Source organism: Brachyhypopomus gauderio, unplaced genomic scaffold (genome assembly GCF_052324685.1).
Source record: "Brachyhypopomus gauderio isolate BG-103 unplaced genomic scaffold, BGAUD_0.2 sc40, whole genome shotgun sequence".
Classification (NCBI taxonomy): domain Eukaryota; kingdom Metazoa; phylum Chordata; class Actinopteri; order Gymnotiformes; family Hypopomidae; genus Brachyhypopomus; species Brachyhypopomus gauderio.
Genome location: NW_027506868.1, coordinates 41,068 through 57,848, shown reverse-complemented (window position 1 = coordinate 57,848; position 16,781 = coordinate 41,068). Strand labels below are relative to the sequence as shown.

Sequence of the window (16,781 nt, the reverse complement as noted above, 5' to 3'; positions counted from 1 at the left end):
CTAAAACACTCAGACAAATGAATAAACACGGTAGGTGTCACCAGGGCCGGCGCCACGGGGGGGCGAATGGGGGCGTCGCCCCCTCAGGCGAGGTGTCCCGCCCCCTCAATGTAAAAAATAAGACCCATTTATTTTACAACAATCGCTACATGGTGCCCCCTCGGCCCCTCGACAATCATTACTGGGTGTCACGTTGTGGGGGGGGCCCTTGCCGGTCACCCCCGTTTACAGCGGCAGCTGTCCTGTTTTGGTCACGTGATGTTCGTCCCTCAGGTGAGCGGGACCCGTGATCTGTTTCACCTGAGGGTCGTTTGTTCGTCTATATATGTCTTGTCTTTGTACCAGTTGACTGCTGGTTATTATTTCCTTCAATTGGAACTATGTCATGGGTTTTTGGTTTGCGCACTTTCTATTAAACCATCCTCTTTCCCTGAGACTTGGCGTGATCGCTTCCTTTTTAGTTGCTCACCCTGCCCGTCACAGTACACTGTAAAAAAAAAATCTTAATTTTATGGAAAATAACTGTAAATATTTAATGTATTTTAACATTTTTTCCAATTGTATGCAAAACGTTGTAAAATTACAGACATTATTTGTAATTTGACAAAATGTCTTATTTTAAGTATTATGACAATAATTACAAGTTCCATGCTTTTCTCGTTTTTTTACGGAAATAATACAGTATTATTTATACGGTATTTTTCTGCTTTCTTAAATTATATACAGATTCATGTATAATTACAGTAATTATCTGCAATTAAACATTCAGTTGATTATATAAAGGTTTATGTCTGTAAGAACTACAGAACTATTTTTCTCTGTCATTTTAATCAAAATCTTATGTCTTTTGGCACTGCTGGTTTAAACATGATTTTCAATGACAGAAATGAATGTGGTTTTCAAAGTATTAGCTTACATGTATCAATACTCGTATTTTGATTGTTAGGCGTCCTCGTAATTCAGAGGATCCATTGATGTTCAGGAGAAAAATGTACACAGAACAAAATATATAGGTTCGACATATTAATTTGCCACAGAACGTGATGGTAATTGATTTGACGAAAAAGAAAATAATTTCTGCAATTGAAAATGCTAATTTTTATGATGCCTACAGAATGAAGAGTGACTTCCTAATGTCAGTTCAGACATTAGATATGCCAGTGTAAAAATCTAAAGTATGTAACAGTAGTAATGGCTGTAGGAGATTTTTGTTGATTGTTCCATCTCTATTGATGTCTGTTCTCATTTTAGTTCTTGTGCAGTCAATGGCAATAGAAAATGGCAGTTTGTTTGGGTGCTGGACTTTTAAAAGAAACATTTCTAAACACTGGGTCTATACTTGAACATAACCAAGGAAATAACCTGTAACACACTGAGAGACAGATGAACTGATATACTGGTAGACGTACGTTGTAATGGAACAGGCTTTTAAACTTAAAAATGTGTGTGCCTATAGTTACACACTGGAATAAAAACACAAGTTGAACAACCACTTAAATATAAATGTTATCTCTAGGCTAGGGGCATAAACGTGACTTGCGCTCAACGTATTGCTTTTAACCATAATTGGTTAATCTGACTTTTCAGATTAACCAATTATGGTTAAAAGCAATACGTTGAGCGCAAGTCACGTTTATGCCCCTTATCTGACTTTTCAGATTAACCAATTATGGAAACTGGAAACTGGCCAATGACAACTGTTCGCGCCTCTCAGGTCATGTTTGAAAATTTCAGTGAGTGTGCTGACGGTTGACATTATGGTCGGTCAGCCTACGAGCTGTGGTGGCTAGCTACACTGTAAAAAAAAAAACAGTTTTTTTACAGGTTTTTCCCAATAAATTTTACAGTTTTTTCCTGTATTTTAAAATGACAGGGAAAGTGTATTACAATTACCAGAACAAACTGTTTATTTAAAAATGTCATGTGATTTAACAAGAAAAATCTGTATAAATTAAATACATTATAAATCTGTTTTTTAACAATTCTTAGATAATAATTTTAACTAAACAAACTGTAAAAGGAAAGTAATATTGATTAATCTTAATGAGACAAAGTAATAGAATCTTCTGGAATTAATTTCAAGGAAATATTACAAGACAACATTGATGCATGTTTTAATTTAAGTTTTGACATGTTAAATATGTGATTTTCATGTTATAAAAGTGAGTAAAAAGTAAAATGTTCTTGACTGTGATTTATTTTTATATTTATAACATACATAAAGAGTTAAGGCGTTCCAGATCCATCTCATTTTCAATCCACTATTAAATATGCACTGTATCTGTATCACTGTATCTACACTGTAAACCCGGATTAGGTTTTAATAAATTATTTTAGTAATCATTAATTATTATTTCATGTTTCATAAAAAATATTGCCATTACTAAATAAAACTAGTTGTTATCATTATTGAGCTGAAATAGGCATTGCAATGATCATGTTAAGTAAAGATAACTGAATATGTTAAGTTTATGATTGGTAGGGGTGGGGCCTGTTTGAATCGGACCACTGCACAGTGTGCATGAAGAGTTGTTCTGGTTGTGCATATTGTTTGAAGAACCTTTCGTTATCACCCCGCTGCAGCCCAAGTGCATGAGTTTTGAAATCAGTGTTTCTTCAAATGAGTATTTGCAACGTCAGCTTTCAGTGCATGTAACTTATTTAGTTAACGCGTAATACAGTGGTTCCCAAACTTTTTCTGCCGTGCCCCCCTTTAGTAGATGAGAATATTTTTGCGCCCCCCCCCCCCCCCCCCCTCCCTAATGACTAGGGATGCACCGATTCACGTTTTTCACTTCCGATACCCATTCATATCTATCTGAGGCTTGGTATCGGCCGATACTGATCCGATACCGATCTGATAAAACAGTGCTGAATCGACTTAAAACATTTTTTTTTTAAACACAGACATACTGAATTACAAGTTTATTGAAAACTCTGCACCAGTATAGCACACTTAAACACACATAAAAACATGTAAAAACAGCACAACTTGCATTTGTTCAGTCAGGGCAATTATGAATATAACATTGAATGTAAAATAAATAATACCAAAGAACCTGAAACTTACAAAAACAATAGGTTCACAACTTTGGTCAAACATGAAAAAAATAAACTGCAAGAAACCTTTGAAATGGTTCAAGAATTCTAAATATCATTTAAAATAAATAAGGAGATGAAATAAGAGAAACAGCAATACCTATGCGGCTAGTTTGCTAGCGTTGACATCACGCAGAGCACAAAGCATGTAACGGCCAGAAATATGTGTACTGTCTCTTTAAGGGAGCGAGTTGAGCGCGCGTATGGAATATTGTTGTTATTTAGCTTTCTGCCGTAGAAAACCACTGCTCTTTATTTTATCTTTATTTTATTTCTGTAAGTAACGCATTCAATGAGCTTTGGACAACTCACCAGTTCATGTATGAACAGTCAAGTAATGATGGAGCCCAGGTTTATTTTGGTTAACCAGCACATAAACGGACTAAGTGGAATAGCACCAGCGCGAGTACAAGTGAGTGATTCACCTCTTCTCTGTGTGCTTCGTGTTTCACTCGCCTGTTAACTGTCCAAGTTTTCTGTCCGTGTTGGAGTGTAACTCCGAAAAGCGTTACAAGCATAGAATTAGACTGAATAGATCTGTTTTAATGGATCGGTCACATTGTCACTGATACCCGATCTAGAATTTTTTCAGATATTAATATCGGAATCGGTGCATCCCTAATATTGACACATGTGCACGTTTTACTTTCAAGCTCCGCGCCCCCCCTGCAATAGCTCCGCGCCCCACCTAGGGGGCGCGCCCCCCACTTTGGGAACCACTGGCGTAATATATTCTTATCGGTTCATATAGCGCTAGAACATGTGTCTGGCATTCCTGTCCGATCATAGTTTAACTATAACCGTAGCGTTGAAATGTGTGTTCTGACGGTTCGGAGTTTATGGCTCATTTTAACTATTAATGTTATATATATTTTTATATTGAAGCGTCGGTCCAATGGGGGACGGCGCTACTTCCCATGAGTCTCTGCGACTCCGGTATCGTTATCTGTTAATGTGATGTCTATGCATGTGTTGATTAATTGTGTACTTGATTATGTGCATTACTTGGTTTAAGTCCCCCTTCATCAATTTATGTAGTTGTACTGTGTGAATTATTCTATGCCATGTTTGTGTAGTGTTGTCGTGTTATTGCCGTTCTCTCATGTTTTGTGTCTAAATTAAGTCTCTTCTGCGTGATCGTGGGGTCTGGCGTGATTATGTTGTTGAGGCAGTTTGAATTTAAAAAGCCTTGTGCTGCGGTGGATCTGTTTGCTACCTCTCCTTCCTACACCACACTGCAATATTGTTATAATTGAATGTGAACTAGAGTAAAGACCACATTCAATTTTAGGAATATTTCCTTTAAAATGACAGTGTTGCATGTTAAGTGTTATAATCACCGTTTTTTTACAGTTTATGTATGTTTTAAAATTTACAGTACTTATCTGTTTTTTTACATAAACTGTAAAAAAACGGTAATTTTCTGGAAATGGGGGCGCCAGAAAATTACTGTAAAAAAACAGATAAGTACTGTAAATTTTAAAACATACATAAACTGTAAAAAAACGGCAATTTTCTGGCGCCCCCGTTTCCAGAAAATTACCGTTTTTTTACAGTTTATGTATGTTTTAAAATTTACAGTACTTATCTGTTTTTTTACATAAACTGTAAAAAAACGGTAATTTTCTGGAAACGGGGGGCGCCAGAAAATTGCCGTTTTTTTACAGTTTATGTATGTTTTTAAATTTACAGTACTTATCTGTTTTTTTACAGTAATTTTCTGGCGCCCCCATTTCCAGAAAATTACCGTTTTTTTACACTTTTTTTTTTTTACAGTGTAGCTACCTGGATTATTTTACATCTGCCTGCCAAATTATTATTTTGAGCGGATTATCGTTGGATGATTCCACAAAATAAGATGGAAACGGGGCACAGAGGAAGAAAATTTAAGTGAAGCATTATTGGTGACATCAGGTAAGAAAACGTCCTTACTTTATGTAAGCCAACGTTAGCTAGTTAACTAACTAGTTAGCCCAGTTTAAAAACACATTTCACTTGAATGTTTCATTTGATAAATATGAAAACAATAAAATATTAATATTTAATATTTTCCGATGCTTTAAAATACTTTAATTCGATCACTGTTAAATACATAATGGGTTAATAATGTTCTATGTGGTAATCAAGTCTTTGTTATAAGGTTCATTGAACATAACTAAATCTAGCGACAGCTAGTTACTCAAATTTGGTCTCGGTCTCATTTTGAATTGGTTTTAATGTGAGGTGAACCTTGAAATAGTTGAGCATTTTTCTGAAGTAACGTTAAGTCTAATTTGCTAGGAACGTCGCTGACTATTCTGTCGCTAATTATTAATATTCACATTAAATGATGTACAAATCAATGTGCTTAACAGTTCAGCTTTCTCCATATGCCACTGATGTCGCATGTTGTAGTTGATGTAATTTCTACATTTTTAGCACTCTGGATCTGGATTTTGAGTGGCAGACATTAAAGGGGTTTAAAAAATCTGCCTCCATCACGTTCTGCGTGGCTGAATATTGTACCGTCCGCCAATGGGCAGCGTTGAGGGGTGGAGTCTACAGGCCTCCCAGCAGGCCCCGCGGTGAGTTCCCTGTTTCCCTGGATGTGTGTTGTATGTGTGTTAGTGTTCCCCCTCCCTTTCCCCCTTAGAATCAGTGTATTTGGCACTTGATTATGCTTTTAGTGTGTTGCTTATTAAATAACAGTTCGCTAACATTGGTGTCATGACTCATTCTGGTCCTTCTGACTCGACACAGTTACAATATGTAATGAATATGAATAGACTTAAAACTGCAGCATTTTTTTGTCGAAACCTTTCCAGATTAATGGAGAAAATCCTATGCAATTAAAATTTATGTTGCTGCTGGACCACTTCTCAGTTAAGCTAATGCAGATCTGCACTGAAGAAAGAAAGGGTGGAGGAGACCAGGTATGGTTTGTGTAAAAAATTAAAAACACCATTATTGGGATCATTGTGAAGATTTTGTCCATTGCATTTTAACCCTTAGGGAATAAATATGCTTTCTCATATGTTAAATATGTAAAGCAAAAAAATTATATGCACCAAGTTTGGCCTACATTTTGTTTACTGTACAGAGCTAGAGTGCAACACAGCCCAGAGCAGGAGTGCAACACAGCCCAGAGCAGGAGTGCAACACAGCCCAGAGCAGGAGCGCAACACAGCCCAGAGCAGGAGCGCAACACAGCCCAGAGCAGGAGCGCAACACAGCCCAGAGCAGGAGCGCAACACAGCCCAGAGCAGGAGCGCAACACAGCCCAGAGCAGGAGCGCAACACAGCCCAGAGCAGGAGCGCAACACAGCCCAGAGCAGGAGCGCAACACAGCCCAGAGCAGGAGCATCATAACCTAGCTCACAGTACAAATCAATCTGGCCATTATGTTGAGGTGAGTGACTCTCCCTGCTGCACCACTACACTGGATCTTCAGGATCTGCCACCTCCTGAATCCCTCTTCACTGTTTATGTGTTTTCCAAGATTAAGTGCTAATTCACAGATATCATTGTCATGATTCAACATAACAGAGAAGTCGGATCCCTTTTTGAAATGGCTTTGCAGTTTTCATTCTTGGATGAAAACTGATGTCCAGATGTATAAGCTTAACAAAGCTCTGTAGGTTTTCAAAGGGACTCCGATAAGGTGAACGTATCACATTTTGTCTCTTTGAAAAAGAGCTTTGTTAACCTGCACACTTGTACCCCTAGACATCAATTGTTTTCCAAGGATGAACTTTGAGTAGTAATTTCAATATCAATAAATTTTCTACCTGCAAAGATTCAGAATCTAACCAAGTAAATGATGATTCAAAGACTTATCATTTATACCAAATCATGGTAAATACAGGCCTGATAGTTTTCAGGCGCCACGCCGGAATTCCGGCGTACCGACATGTTCGCGAGAAAAAAAAATTTGAGGGGGGGGAAAATCCGTCAAATCATAATGATAAACCACACGCGCGCGCATGCTATCTGTTTTGATCCTTACGAGGTTCCCAAGTTACGATTTTTCGTGGTTACTACACATCTCCCATTTACTGTATAAAGCCTCGTTTGGACCTAAGTGGTTCTGCGTTGTAAACGGAACTTGGTGTTTGGTGTGCGCGGCGTCAGGATTAGTTAAACGCAGCTATGGATAAAGGTATTGGCCAAAAGCTTGGCTTTAGGATAGGATAACTGCGTATAGTACGTTATTTACGTACAGTATGTACGTATGTTCCGATTTACACCGAAAATCGATTTACGACGGATCAACGTCGTAACCCGGGGACCGCCTGTATTTCAGACATCGGAAGAGCTTCAGAGGTAGATACAAGATAAATTCAGTATTTTATCTTTATTCTGATTAAGTTAAATTTTTATCAGAAATATAAGAGTTTTTTTGAGCCGGTACAGGTGGTCAGACGATCTGGTTCATCCTGGCCGCCTTACGGCGTAAGGTGTAATACATGAACAAAAGCACAAAATGTATGTCCTAATAAACCAACACAAAATATTTATTAAATTTATTACATTTTTTATATATAAACTAACTATAATCATAATACTTGTAATTCTTTTAAACTTTATTTGCATAATTTCTTTGAGTTGTCTGGTATCCTATAATTTACTAACAGTAATGAATAAATAATTAATCATGCCTGTTTTTAACATATTGTGTCTAATATAAATCTTTAGGTTACAGCATTTTCTCAGAATATTAATAGAAATTAGTTTTTATTTCACTATAATGATTACCTTTAAGAATGATAATTAAAGATTAATTATAAAATATTCTAAATATGGTACACTAACACTCCACACACACCCCCCCGCTCAGAAAAAGTTCAGGCTCAGGAATTTTTCCCACTATCACCCCTGTAAATATTTCAGCTCACAAGAACTATAATATTTGTAATGTTATTGGCACAAAATTAACAGCTAACTTTGGATTTTGTCTGCAACTTTTTAACAGGCAGACTTCAGCTTTTCACTTCTGAGAGGCCAATGACCAGATCCTGCAGATTTCTTCTCTGCAACATACGGAGAATACAACCCTTTCTTTCACAGGAAGCTACCCAGGTGCTTGTACAGTCTCTCATCATCTCAAAGCTGGACTACTGCAACTGCTTACTTATGGATCTTTCTCTAAGGGTCATCAGACCTCTACAACTGATCCAGAATGCAGCAGCATGACTGGTCTTCAATCTCCCCAAGTTCACATGTCACTCCAGTGCTGCATTCTCTTTACTGCCTTCCAGTAGCTGCATACATCAGATCTAAAACCTCAATGCTTGCTTGCAAAGCCAAAAATGGACCAACCCCTCCCTACATGATGGCCATGGTCAAAGCCCCATCCAAACCTTGAGTACTTTGAACCTCAAGTACGGCTTGGCTTAAAACGCCATGCTTAAAGTCTCACGGAAAACAAACTTCAAGACCTGTCCTGGCACCGAGATAGTGGAATGAGCTTCCATTGACTGTCCAGACTGCAGAGTCCTTAGCAGTCTTCAAATGACTGAAGACTCATCTGTAGAACAGACTAAATCTCTAGCACTTGTCATAGTTGTTTCCATTGTATGATATAGTACCTATGTGAGTTTGCATTTCTTGTAGGTATCCATTTTAATTTCTGTAGTTTAGCAATATTCAGCCTATGTTTTTGTGTACTTCTAGGTATTTGCATTGATTTCTGTAGTTTAGTAGTATTCTGGTTCGAGGGTATCTTGAATTCTGACCTATCTATGTACTATTTAGAATTAATTCTGTGAACAGATGGCAAAGCACTTCGTAAGGCGCTCTGGATAAGAGCGTCTGCTAAATGCCCTACATGTAAATGAGAAGGAGTGTATCTTTCATGTCACATCAGTGTTGTGTGTTTGTAGTTGTGTTCAGGCTACTGATACTGGTGATAGAGAAAGACACTGAGTACAGTCCTGGGGATTTAAATGATTAAAAGTGATGATAGAGGACATTGAGGTGCTCAATATTGGTATAATATGCAGAACTTTTTGTGCTGTCACTTTATTAAAAGTGCTTAATTGTACTAATTCAGGGAAAAGTTGTAAAATAAAGGTATTTCTCTGCAAAACTATTAGTGCTGTCACTTTATTGAAAGTGCTTAATTGTAATAATTCAGGGAAAAGTTGTAAAATAAAGGTATTTCTCTGCAAAACTTTTAGTACTGTCACTTTATTAAAAGTGCTAAATCATAATATTCCAGGGAAAAGTTGTAAAATAACGGTATTTCTCTGCAAAAATATTAGTGCTGTCACTTTATTAAAAGTGCTAAATCATAATAATCCAGGAAAAATCTGTAAAATAACGGTATTTCTCTGCAGAATGTTTAATGAATTAATTTAATGAAAATAAATTTCTGTAAATTTATTGTTTTTCTACTTAATTTAAATCAGGGTTTTTTACTTTAAAATTAAAGTTTTTGTTTGGCAGCCGCTGCTGCCAGTCGTTTACCGTTTTTTTACGATTTTTTTTTTTTTTACAGTGTAGGTTGGCTTTATTCAGCTTTTATTTATTTACTTATTTATTTTTTTATGAAACGTTACAGAACATTAACCGTCAGTGCGCATTGCGCATATCGAACCGTCAGACAGGCACTGTGCAAAATGTCAAAAATATTTTAAATAAAATATGCCTGCCTGAAAAAATAATAATAATAATAGCCACACAACAGCAAAAAAATTATAAGTAAAGGTTCAAGTAACGGGGTTTAAAAGCAAACAACAACAAAAAAATGTTTATAGGCCTACTTGCCGAGACGCACTGCGACGAGACGACACAACCGAAACGACAAATGGCTGAACTGTTGTTAATGCACAAACATCATTTAAAAATATTTATTAACAGAAATTAGGATGATTTAATTTGACAAAAGGCCTTATATAACGAAAACAAAGACATTTTATGTAACAACTAATGCTTAGCTGCATCCTTGGGCACCCCCATGCAGTTAGAATGGTACATTCTAGTCGAATCAGCGACTATTGCAGGTCACCCCTAGATAGAACAATATCACAGGTTTCTGTGCAAAGCATATTTATAGCAATCAAAATCGTTAATGATGTTACGTACATGAAATTACAGTCATTACACGACCTTTAGAACCAAACCACCAAGCGGATAAATGAAGTGAAACTAAAGTGAAACGAACACAAAAAGAGAAACTATCAATTGAGTGATTACTAATATCACAACCATGGGATAAACCTTAGTGAAACAAAGCATGATTTTAGCACATCTCCAGTGATCATTGTGCTTTTGAGTAAAATCTGAGTCAGTATCTTGCCATAACTGCTTCTGTAACTACATTATATGTAATACATTATGAATACACTCCCTAGAAGAGAGTCAACCCAAACATGCACTAGATAACAACAACAAAAAAGAAAAGTGGTTTCAGTCTGGAGGCAGTCACCCTCTAATGTGGTCAAACTACCCATCAATCAAACCCAGGTAACGGAGCCACAGCTCTAATTGAGGATGCCTGTGGATCTTTCTGGGCAGGATGAAGAGCACTAGTTCGTACACATCACATCCATAAAGCCAGTTTTCCCTATATTGGAAAATCAGAGTCTCTCATAAAAGTGCAACTTTCATAATGTGCATTTGGCAATATGAATATGATTTGTTGTTTTCCCCTACAGAGGCTACAATACAAGTTGTGAAAATTAATTGCCCATGATCTAGTCATTTTATTTACCTATATTAGGACTAGTCCAAATGTCACACTGGGTCTCTCTACCTTCAGTGAAGGGTGGCGAACATAACAGTTTCAAACTGCACCGTGCCAACACACCTCACACGGTGTTAGCGCTTTATGGTGTGAGGAGAATCTGAAAGTAACGCAAGAAAACCCCACAGATGTTAAACTGACAAAGTGCCTCTGCATTAGTGAACGCCTCAGACGGGGGCAAACGACCTCTGTCGCGATGCGACGTGCTGCGCCTGCAGGTAACGGCGTTGCTGTGGCTCACCTGCTAGCGCAGACAGCGCAAGGTGCTGGCAACACAGAGGTCATGGGTTCGACTCCCAGGGAACACGCATACCGTCACGCTGATGAACATGGAAGTTGTTCTGGACAGGACCATTTGCCAAATGCTGTAATTGTAAGCCACCCAGCGCTCCTTACTTTAAGTGGAGTAGATCCCAAATCCTGATCTATGCAAATATTTGACATAGTGGACAAATGGTGTCCGCATTGTGTGTGCTTACATATGCAACACCAGCATCTCAGGAGGACTGGGTAACACACAAACGTGTACACAGGCACTCCTCATTCAAAATACTCATCAAGGGTTTTCAGGGTAGACCGATAGTGAGTAAGTGATCTGTTCCTTCACACATGGCCTAAAAAAAGGCAGAATACATAGATGCTTTCTCACTTTTGTAGCGTGCGTACACACTTCCCCTGGACCTCCCTACCAAGACGCTCTTCAACCACTTCTGATGCCTTCCTTCCTCTTCAGAGTCCATCCACTATGTGCTACAAAGACTGAAACATCCAGACATGACCTAACCGCGCAGAGACGTTCGTTGGTGATGTCAGTCTCTGAGGTGATGGGCGGTGCGTTGACAGCCTGACTAGAGGCTCAGCTTTAGACTGCAGAAGGCCTGGGACTTTAGGGCTATGGCAGGAGAATCATGCGGCGAAATACTTAACTAAATAAAACTCAAATAAGCTTTGGACATTTGCGAATCATCCTTAAAAACTAGTTAAATACAAATAAACAAGCAATACCAAACAAACATGCAAAAATATCTTTGCTATGAACACTAGTCTGAATCTGATGCAAACAGCAACTAATAATTTTGGTATTCATATTATTTTTAAAAGATACTTAAAAAAAAGTACTTTTGGTTCAAATAATGCATTCAGGTTAAATCAATCGTCTCCACTGTGTGTTGACTTTCAAGGCATATAGCCACATTTAAAATATATTATTAAAAAAATAAATAAATGAATACATTTTTTAGCTCTCCATTTAGCATTGTGATATGTTTTAGCATTGCAATATAGTATTTTGCCTGCATCATATACCACTTTTAACAATTCACAACTGATGATCTCAGATGAGGCTTCAGCCTGGCTCAGTCTTAGCACTGACCTCATTTAAAGTCATGCAGGCTATAACTGAAAGAGGAGCGATGCTTCAACCACCACAGACACATCTGCCGAGTGACGACTGCTCATTTCTCCCCACTGCCTCTCCAAACCACGAGGACCACAGCAGAGCAATGAGGCAACGCAGCCCAAGAACCACACTGCTGCATTTCTGTTAAAACTTATAATGCAACCATTCTGTCTGTAGGATTCGTTACTCTGGAAACAAAGCTTAGCCACACCTTTTAAAGCTGCTGTAATCATGTCTTAGTTCTCTTTGGTAGTTCTTTCTGCTAGCTATGAGTTTTAAACACACCCCCCCCCAACACACACACACAATTTCTCCAATATCATGCCCTCCTTCAAAACCTCTCTCCAGTGGTCCTCCGCCAAAATCATGCACAACTTGTGTTTGGACTTGTGTTTCCCATCTGTATTCTGCATGCACACACAAAGTATCTGACGTCATGGAGGATTGCTTCCACCCAGATAAGTTGCCTGGCATGCACAATACAGAAGGACCAGGCTGACATTTTTAGATTTTGATTACAGAGCCAAGATTTTTCCTCCACAGGACAACTACCCATAAACATTTTCAGCGTATCAGCCTTTCTTCTGACGTTTGAGCATTAAGCAGAGACTCGCCAGCTCGCTCACCTTTAGATATGATCCGTAATACTTGGTGACGAAGAGGCTGTCGCACTGACTCAGCACGGTGATCTCCTGCTGGATGTCCTCAATCTCATCCTCTGCCTCCTCCAGGTCGATGATCTTAATGGCCACCACCTTCTGCGTGCGATTGTCTATTCCTTTGAACACCTCTCCGAATGAACCCTTCCCGATCTTCTCCAGTTTTGTGAACAGCTCTTCTGGGTCAGCTTTGAAATTCTGCGCCAATATAATAACAATAATGATTAAAGTGAGCGATAAGTGATCAGTAATGTTAACTTTTCATACATAATAAAACATTTTGCTAGCATGTTCTCGTCAGCCACCCCTAGAAAATTTGCCTGAATTCAGTTTTATGACAACATCAGCATATGCACCAGTCAAAGTACAAATAAAGCAGGTGAACGTAAACCTGAAAGTAATAAGTTTTTATTGTGTGTTTGTTTTTACAGGTCAGATAAACAGCATTCTAGTGATGAGCTACAAATGCCTACATAACTCGTCAGGTATCCCCAAAACACTGGTTAAACACTTAAAAAAAACACTTGTTACTTGTTATTACTTGTACATGTTATAATATGTTACTTCAACCATTCATGAATAATACAATCTAAACACACATTCCATTAAAGACATTAACCATTTGATCTGGGTTCAGCAGGTGAGGAAAAGGTCTGAGGGATTCTGATCACTTCAGTCCAGAGGAGTGACCTACACCCTCATCTTCCACAACTCTTAAGCATTATAGATTTAGATTCTTCTCCACCTGTCAGTAGTTGAGCGTGTGAGAAGAAACATAAAACAAACTGAACACAGTAAAAATAACAAGCCAGTCGCATGAAATCAGCTGTTCCATACACTTAAGGCCACAGAATAAAAGCCTGTACATTCTGCCCCAAACATGACAAACCTGCATCTTTCCACTGCAACAATTATCCACCATCTTACGTTCTCAGCCACCAAAGTAAATATTACCCAACACCAACCGCTGGTCTACACATGCAGTCAAAGAGCAGGATCGTACCTGTAGCCTGTCAGATGCCATTTGTGCTGTTTCTCTCATCTGAACATTACTCACATTAGCGCTCAGTCAGGAAGATGGAAACTCTTATCGTGACTGTAAAACGGGGCGTTGCTTGCTAGACGTATCTAGCAATGCAGGGCAACAGTGCAGTACCTTATGGAGTGACAGTAAAGGGCTGGGCTGATCTCTGTACAGCTAATCAGGTGGACAATAAAGGGCTTAAAGGCCCACACTGGCAATCAAACAGATTACCCTGCTATACAAAAAGATGGCAGGAGATTGCATATTTGAGTTTTGAACTGTGCTTATGAGTAAATTGCTACAGCCACTCTGACTTAACAGGCTTTGTGTTTCCAGAAACCAAAACTCTCATATGTCCTCAGTAAATAAAACATGATATGCTATGTTACAGACACAGATGTTATCCATGTTATGAAAAGTACGTTTACCCACTCACATTTACACACAAATATTGCATATAAATTTTGATGCTCTGAATTACCTATGGAAACTAATCTAAATTTCATAAAGCTCTTCTTCAGATTTCAGCATGACTGAAGTACAGCTTTAAGACTGGTGGTGGCAATGCCCAAGATAACAAACCAATCAAGATTAATTTAATATCTGTCGCAGCACCAAAGTGGCGAGTCAGGTGAACGGGATTGTGTTGACTCTTTATTGTCTGAGTGGGAGACAGGCAGGCAGAGTGGCAGTGATGGGAACTCCTGTAGTGTTTACGCAGTCAGCAGGTGCTGCCTGGGTTGTATCAGAAGCTCAATGCCTCATCTGATCCTGCACCAGACTAGCCATATGGGGCGAATCCCAGCTACTACTAAGTTTTTAAACACCAAGGCAAATTTGATAGATTAAACACTGCAAAGACACTTGGTTGGAATCAGTACTGCAGTCACACAATGTGGCCAAATATACGGTGCTTATATGACACCTGACATCTATGAGCTTGCTTGGCTGCCCAGTTCAAAGTCATGAGAAAATAGTATGGAGAGGCCCCTACTTTGCGATAATAGCCTCTACTCTTTTGGGAAGGCTTTCCAGATGTTTGGGGGGTGTGGGAATTCATGTCCAAGAGTATTTGTGAAGACAGGCAATGATGTTGGACAAGAATGTCTGGCTTGCAATCAGTGTTGCAATTCATTCCAAAGGTTGAAACCAGCTCTGGGACTAAAGGGCCCAAACCCCTCAAACAAGCCCCAGATCTTCAGCCCTTACTGCTGGCTCTGTGCTCTCATCTAGACATGATCCGTTTCCTCCTGTCAGCCACCAAACCCTTTTTTGCCTATCAGACTACCAGGCAGTGATATGTTACTAATCAATTCAGAGAACAGGTTTCCACTGCTTCAAAGTCAAGTGGCGGTGTGTTTTAAACTGCTGCTGCTGACACTTGGCACCATGCACTCTAATTTCAGGCTTGTACATATCTGCTCAAGCATGTATTTCAACTTTATGAAGATCCCAACACATAGTTTTTATGCTGACACTTCTTCCCAGGTGGGCAGAAGTCAAACAGGTAGTAGAACGCACAAGATCGGTGTCAGCACCTGGGCCAAATGGCATGCCATACAAGGTATTTAAGAACTGCCCTGGGCTCCTGAAGGTGTTATGGAGGCTCATGGGTGTGGTTTGGAGAACTGAGTCCATCCCTTCGGCATGGTGTCAAGCAGTCACCACCTTCATCACCTCAGTCAGTTCAGAGGCATCGCTCTCTGTGGAGGGGAAAGTCTTTTTCTCTATCCTGGCCAGATGGATGACGAGCTACCTTCTAGCAAACCAGTACATTGACACCAGTTGCCAAAAGGCAGGAGTCTCGAGATTCCCTGGCTGCGTAGAACATTCAGCAGTGATCTGGGACCAAATCCAGACAGCCAAACGACGCAAAGAAGACCTGCACGTAGTTTGGCTTCACCTGGCAAATGCTTTCGGTTCTGTTCCTCACCAGCTCATTACGGACGCCCTCAGCTTCTTCCACGTACCATCATGTGTCCAGAACCTAGTAGCCATCTACTTCGACAATCTGTATGTTTGCTACACAACCCGGGATATCTCAACCGACTGGCATCTGCTGGAGAAGGGGATAGCAATGGGATGCACCATCTCTCCCATCCTCTTCACTGTGGTTTTTGAGATCCTCTTGATAGGCAGAAGACAGATGGTCCGAGGGGTCACAGCATAGATAGGCCAAAGACTACCAGCCATGAGGTGCTATATGGATGTCACTACCCTTCTCCAAACAGCAGCCTGCACAGCCAGACTCCTCAGACGGCTAGAAGAGCTACTATCCTGGGCTCGCATGAAGGTCAAGCCACCAAAATCTTGCAGCCTGTCAATCCAGAAAGGGAACGTGAATGATCTTGAACATCATGATCATCATCTTCACTGTGGCTGGTGAAAGAATCCCCTTACTGGCAGAAGCACCTGTGCGAAGCCTCGGCAGAATGTACACGGCAGACCTCTCTGACAAGAACATGGCCTCAGCTGTTATAGCCCAACTTCAGGAGGGCCTTCACAAGATCGACCAGTGCCCCCTACCAGGGAAGTTCAAGGTGTGATGTTACCAGTTCGCTCTGTACCACCGCCTAATGTGGCCCCTGAGCGAAACTGAGCGACATCATCATGACTACGGTCTTGAAGCTGGAAGCTAAAGCCAACAACTTTATCCGGAAGCGGCTCGGCCTTTGACGTTCCCTCTCCACCACGGCACTGTTTGGGAGGAACATCAATATAGGATAAAAAAAAGAGAAGGTGAGACTCCACTTCGAACTGAGAGACTCTACGGACCCCGCAGTTCGAGCTGGCAACCCTCAGATTCGCACTGGATGGTAGTGGAATGCATCCCAAGCAGTTGACCAGGCAGTGGAACGGCTGAAGCACCAGGAG

At 39.8% G+C, this 16,781-nt stretch overlaps 1 protein-coding gene across 4 annotated transcripts in view; it reads right to left on the bottom strand.

Annotated features, from left to right (window-relative positions):
• The window catches only part of stk24a (serine/threonine kinase 24a (STE20 homolog, yeast)), a 33,776-nt gene that overhangs the window by 12,529 nt on the left and 4,466 nt on the right, over positions 1 to 16,781 (bottom strand). For all 4 annotated transcript variants that reach the window (XM_076985548.1, XM_076985550.1, XM_076985549.1 and 1 more), the window contains exon 3: positions 12,851 to 13,081. In XM_076985548.1, the coding sequence (XP_076841663.1) occupies positions 12,851 to 13,081 (231 nt within the window). The remainder of the gene's footprint in view (positions 1 to 12,850; positions 13,082 to 16,781) is intronic.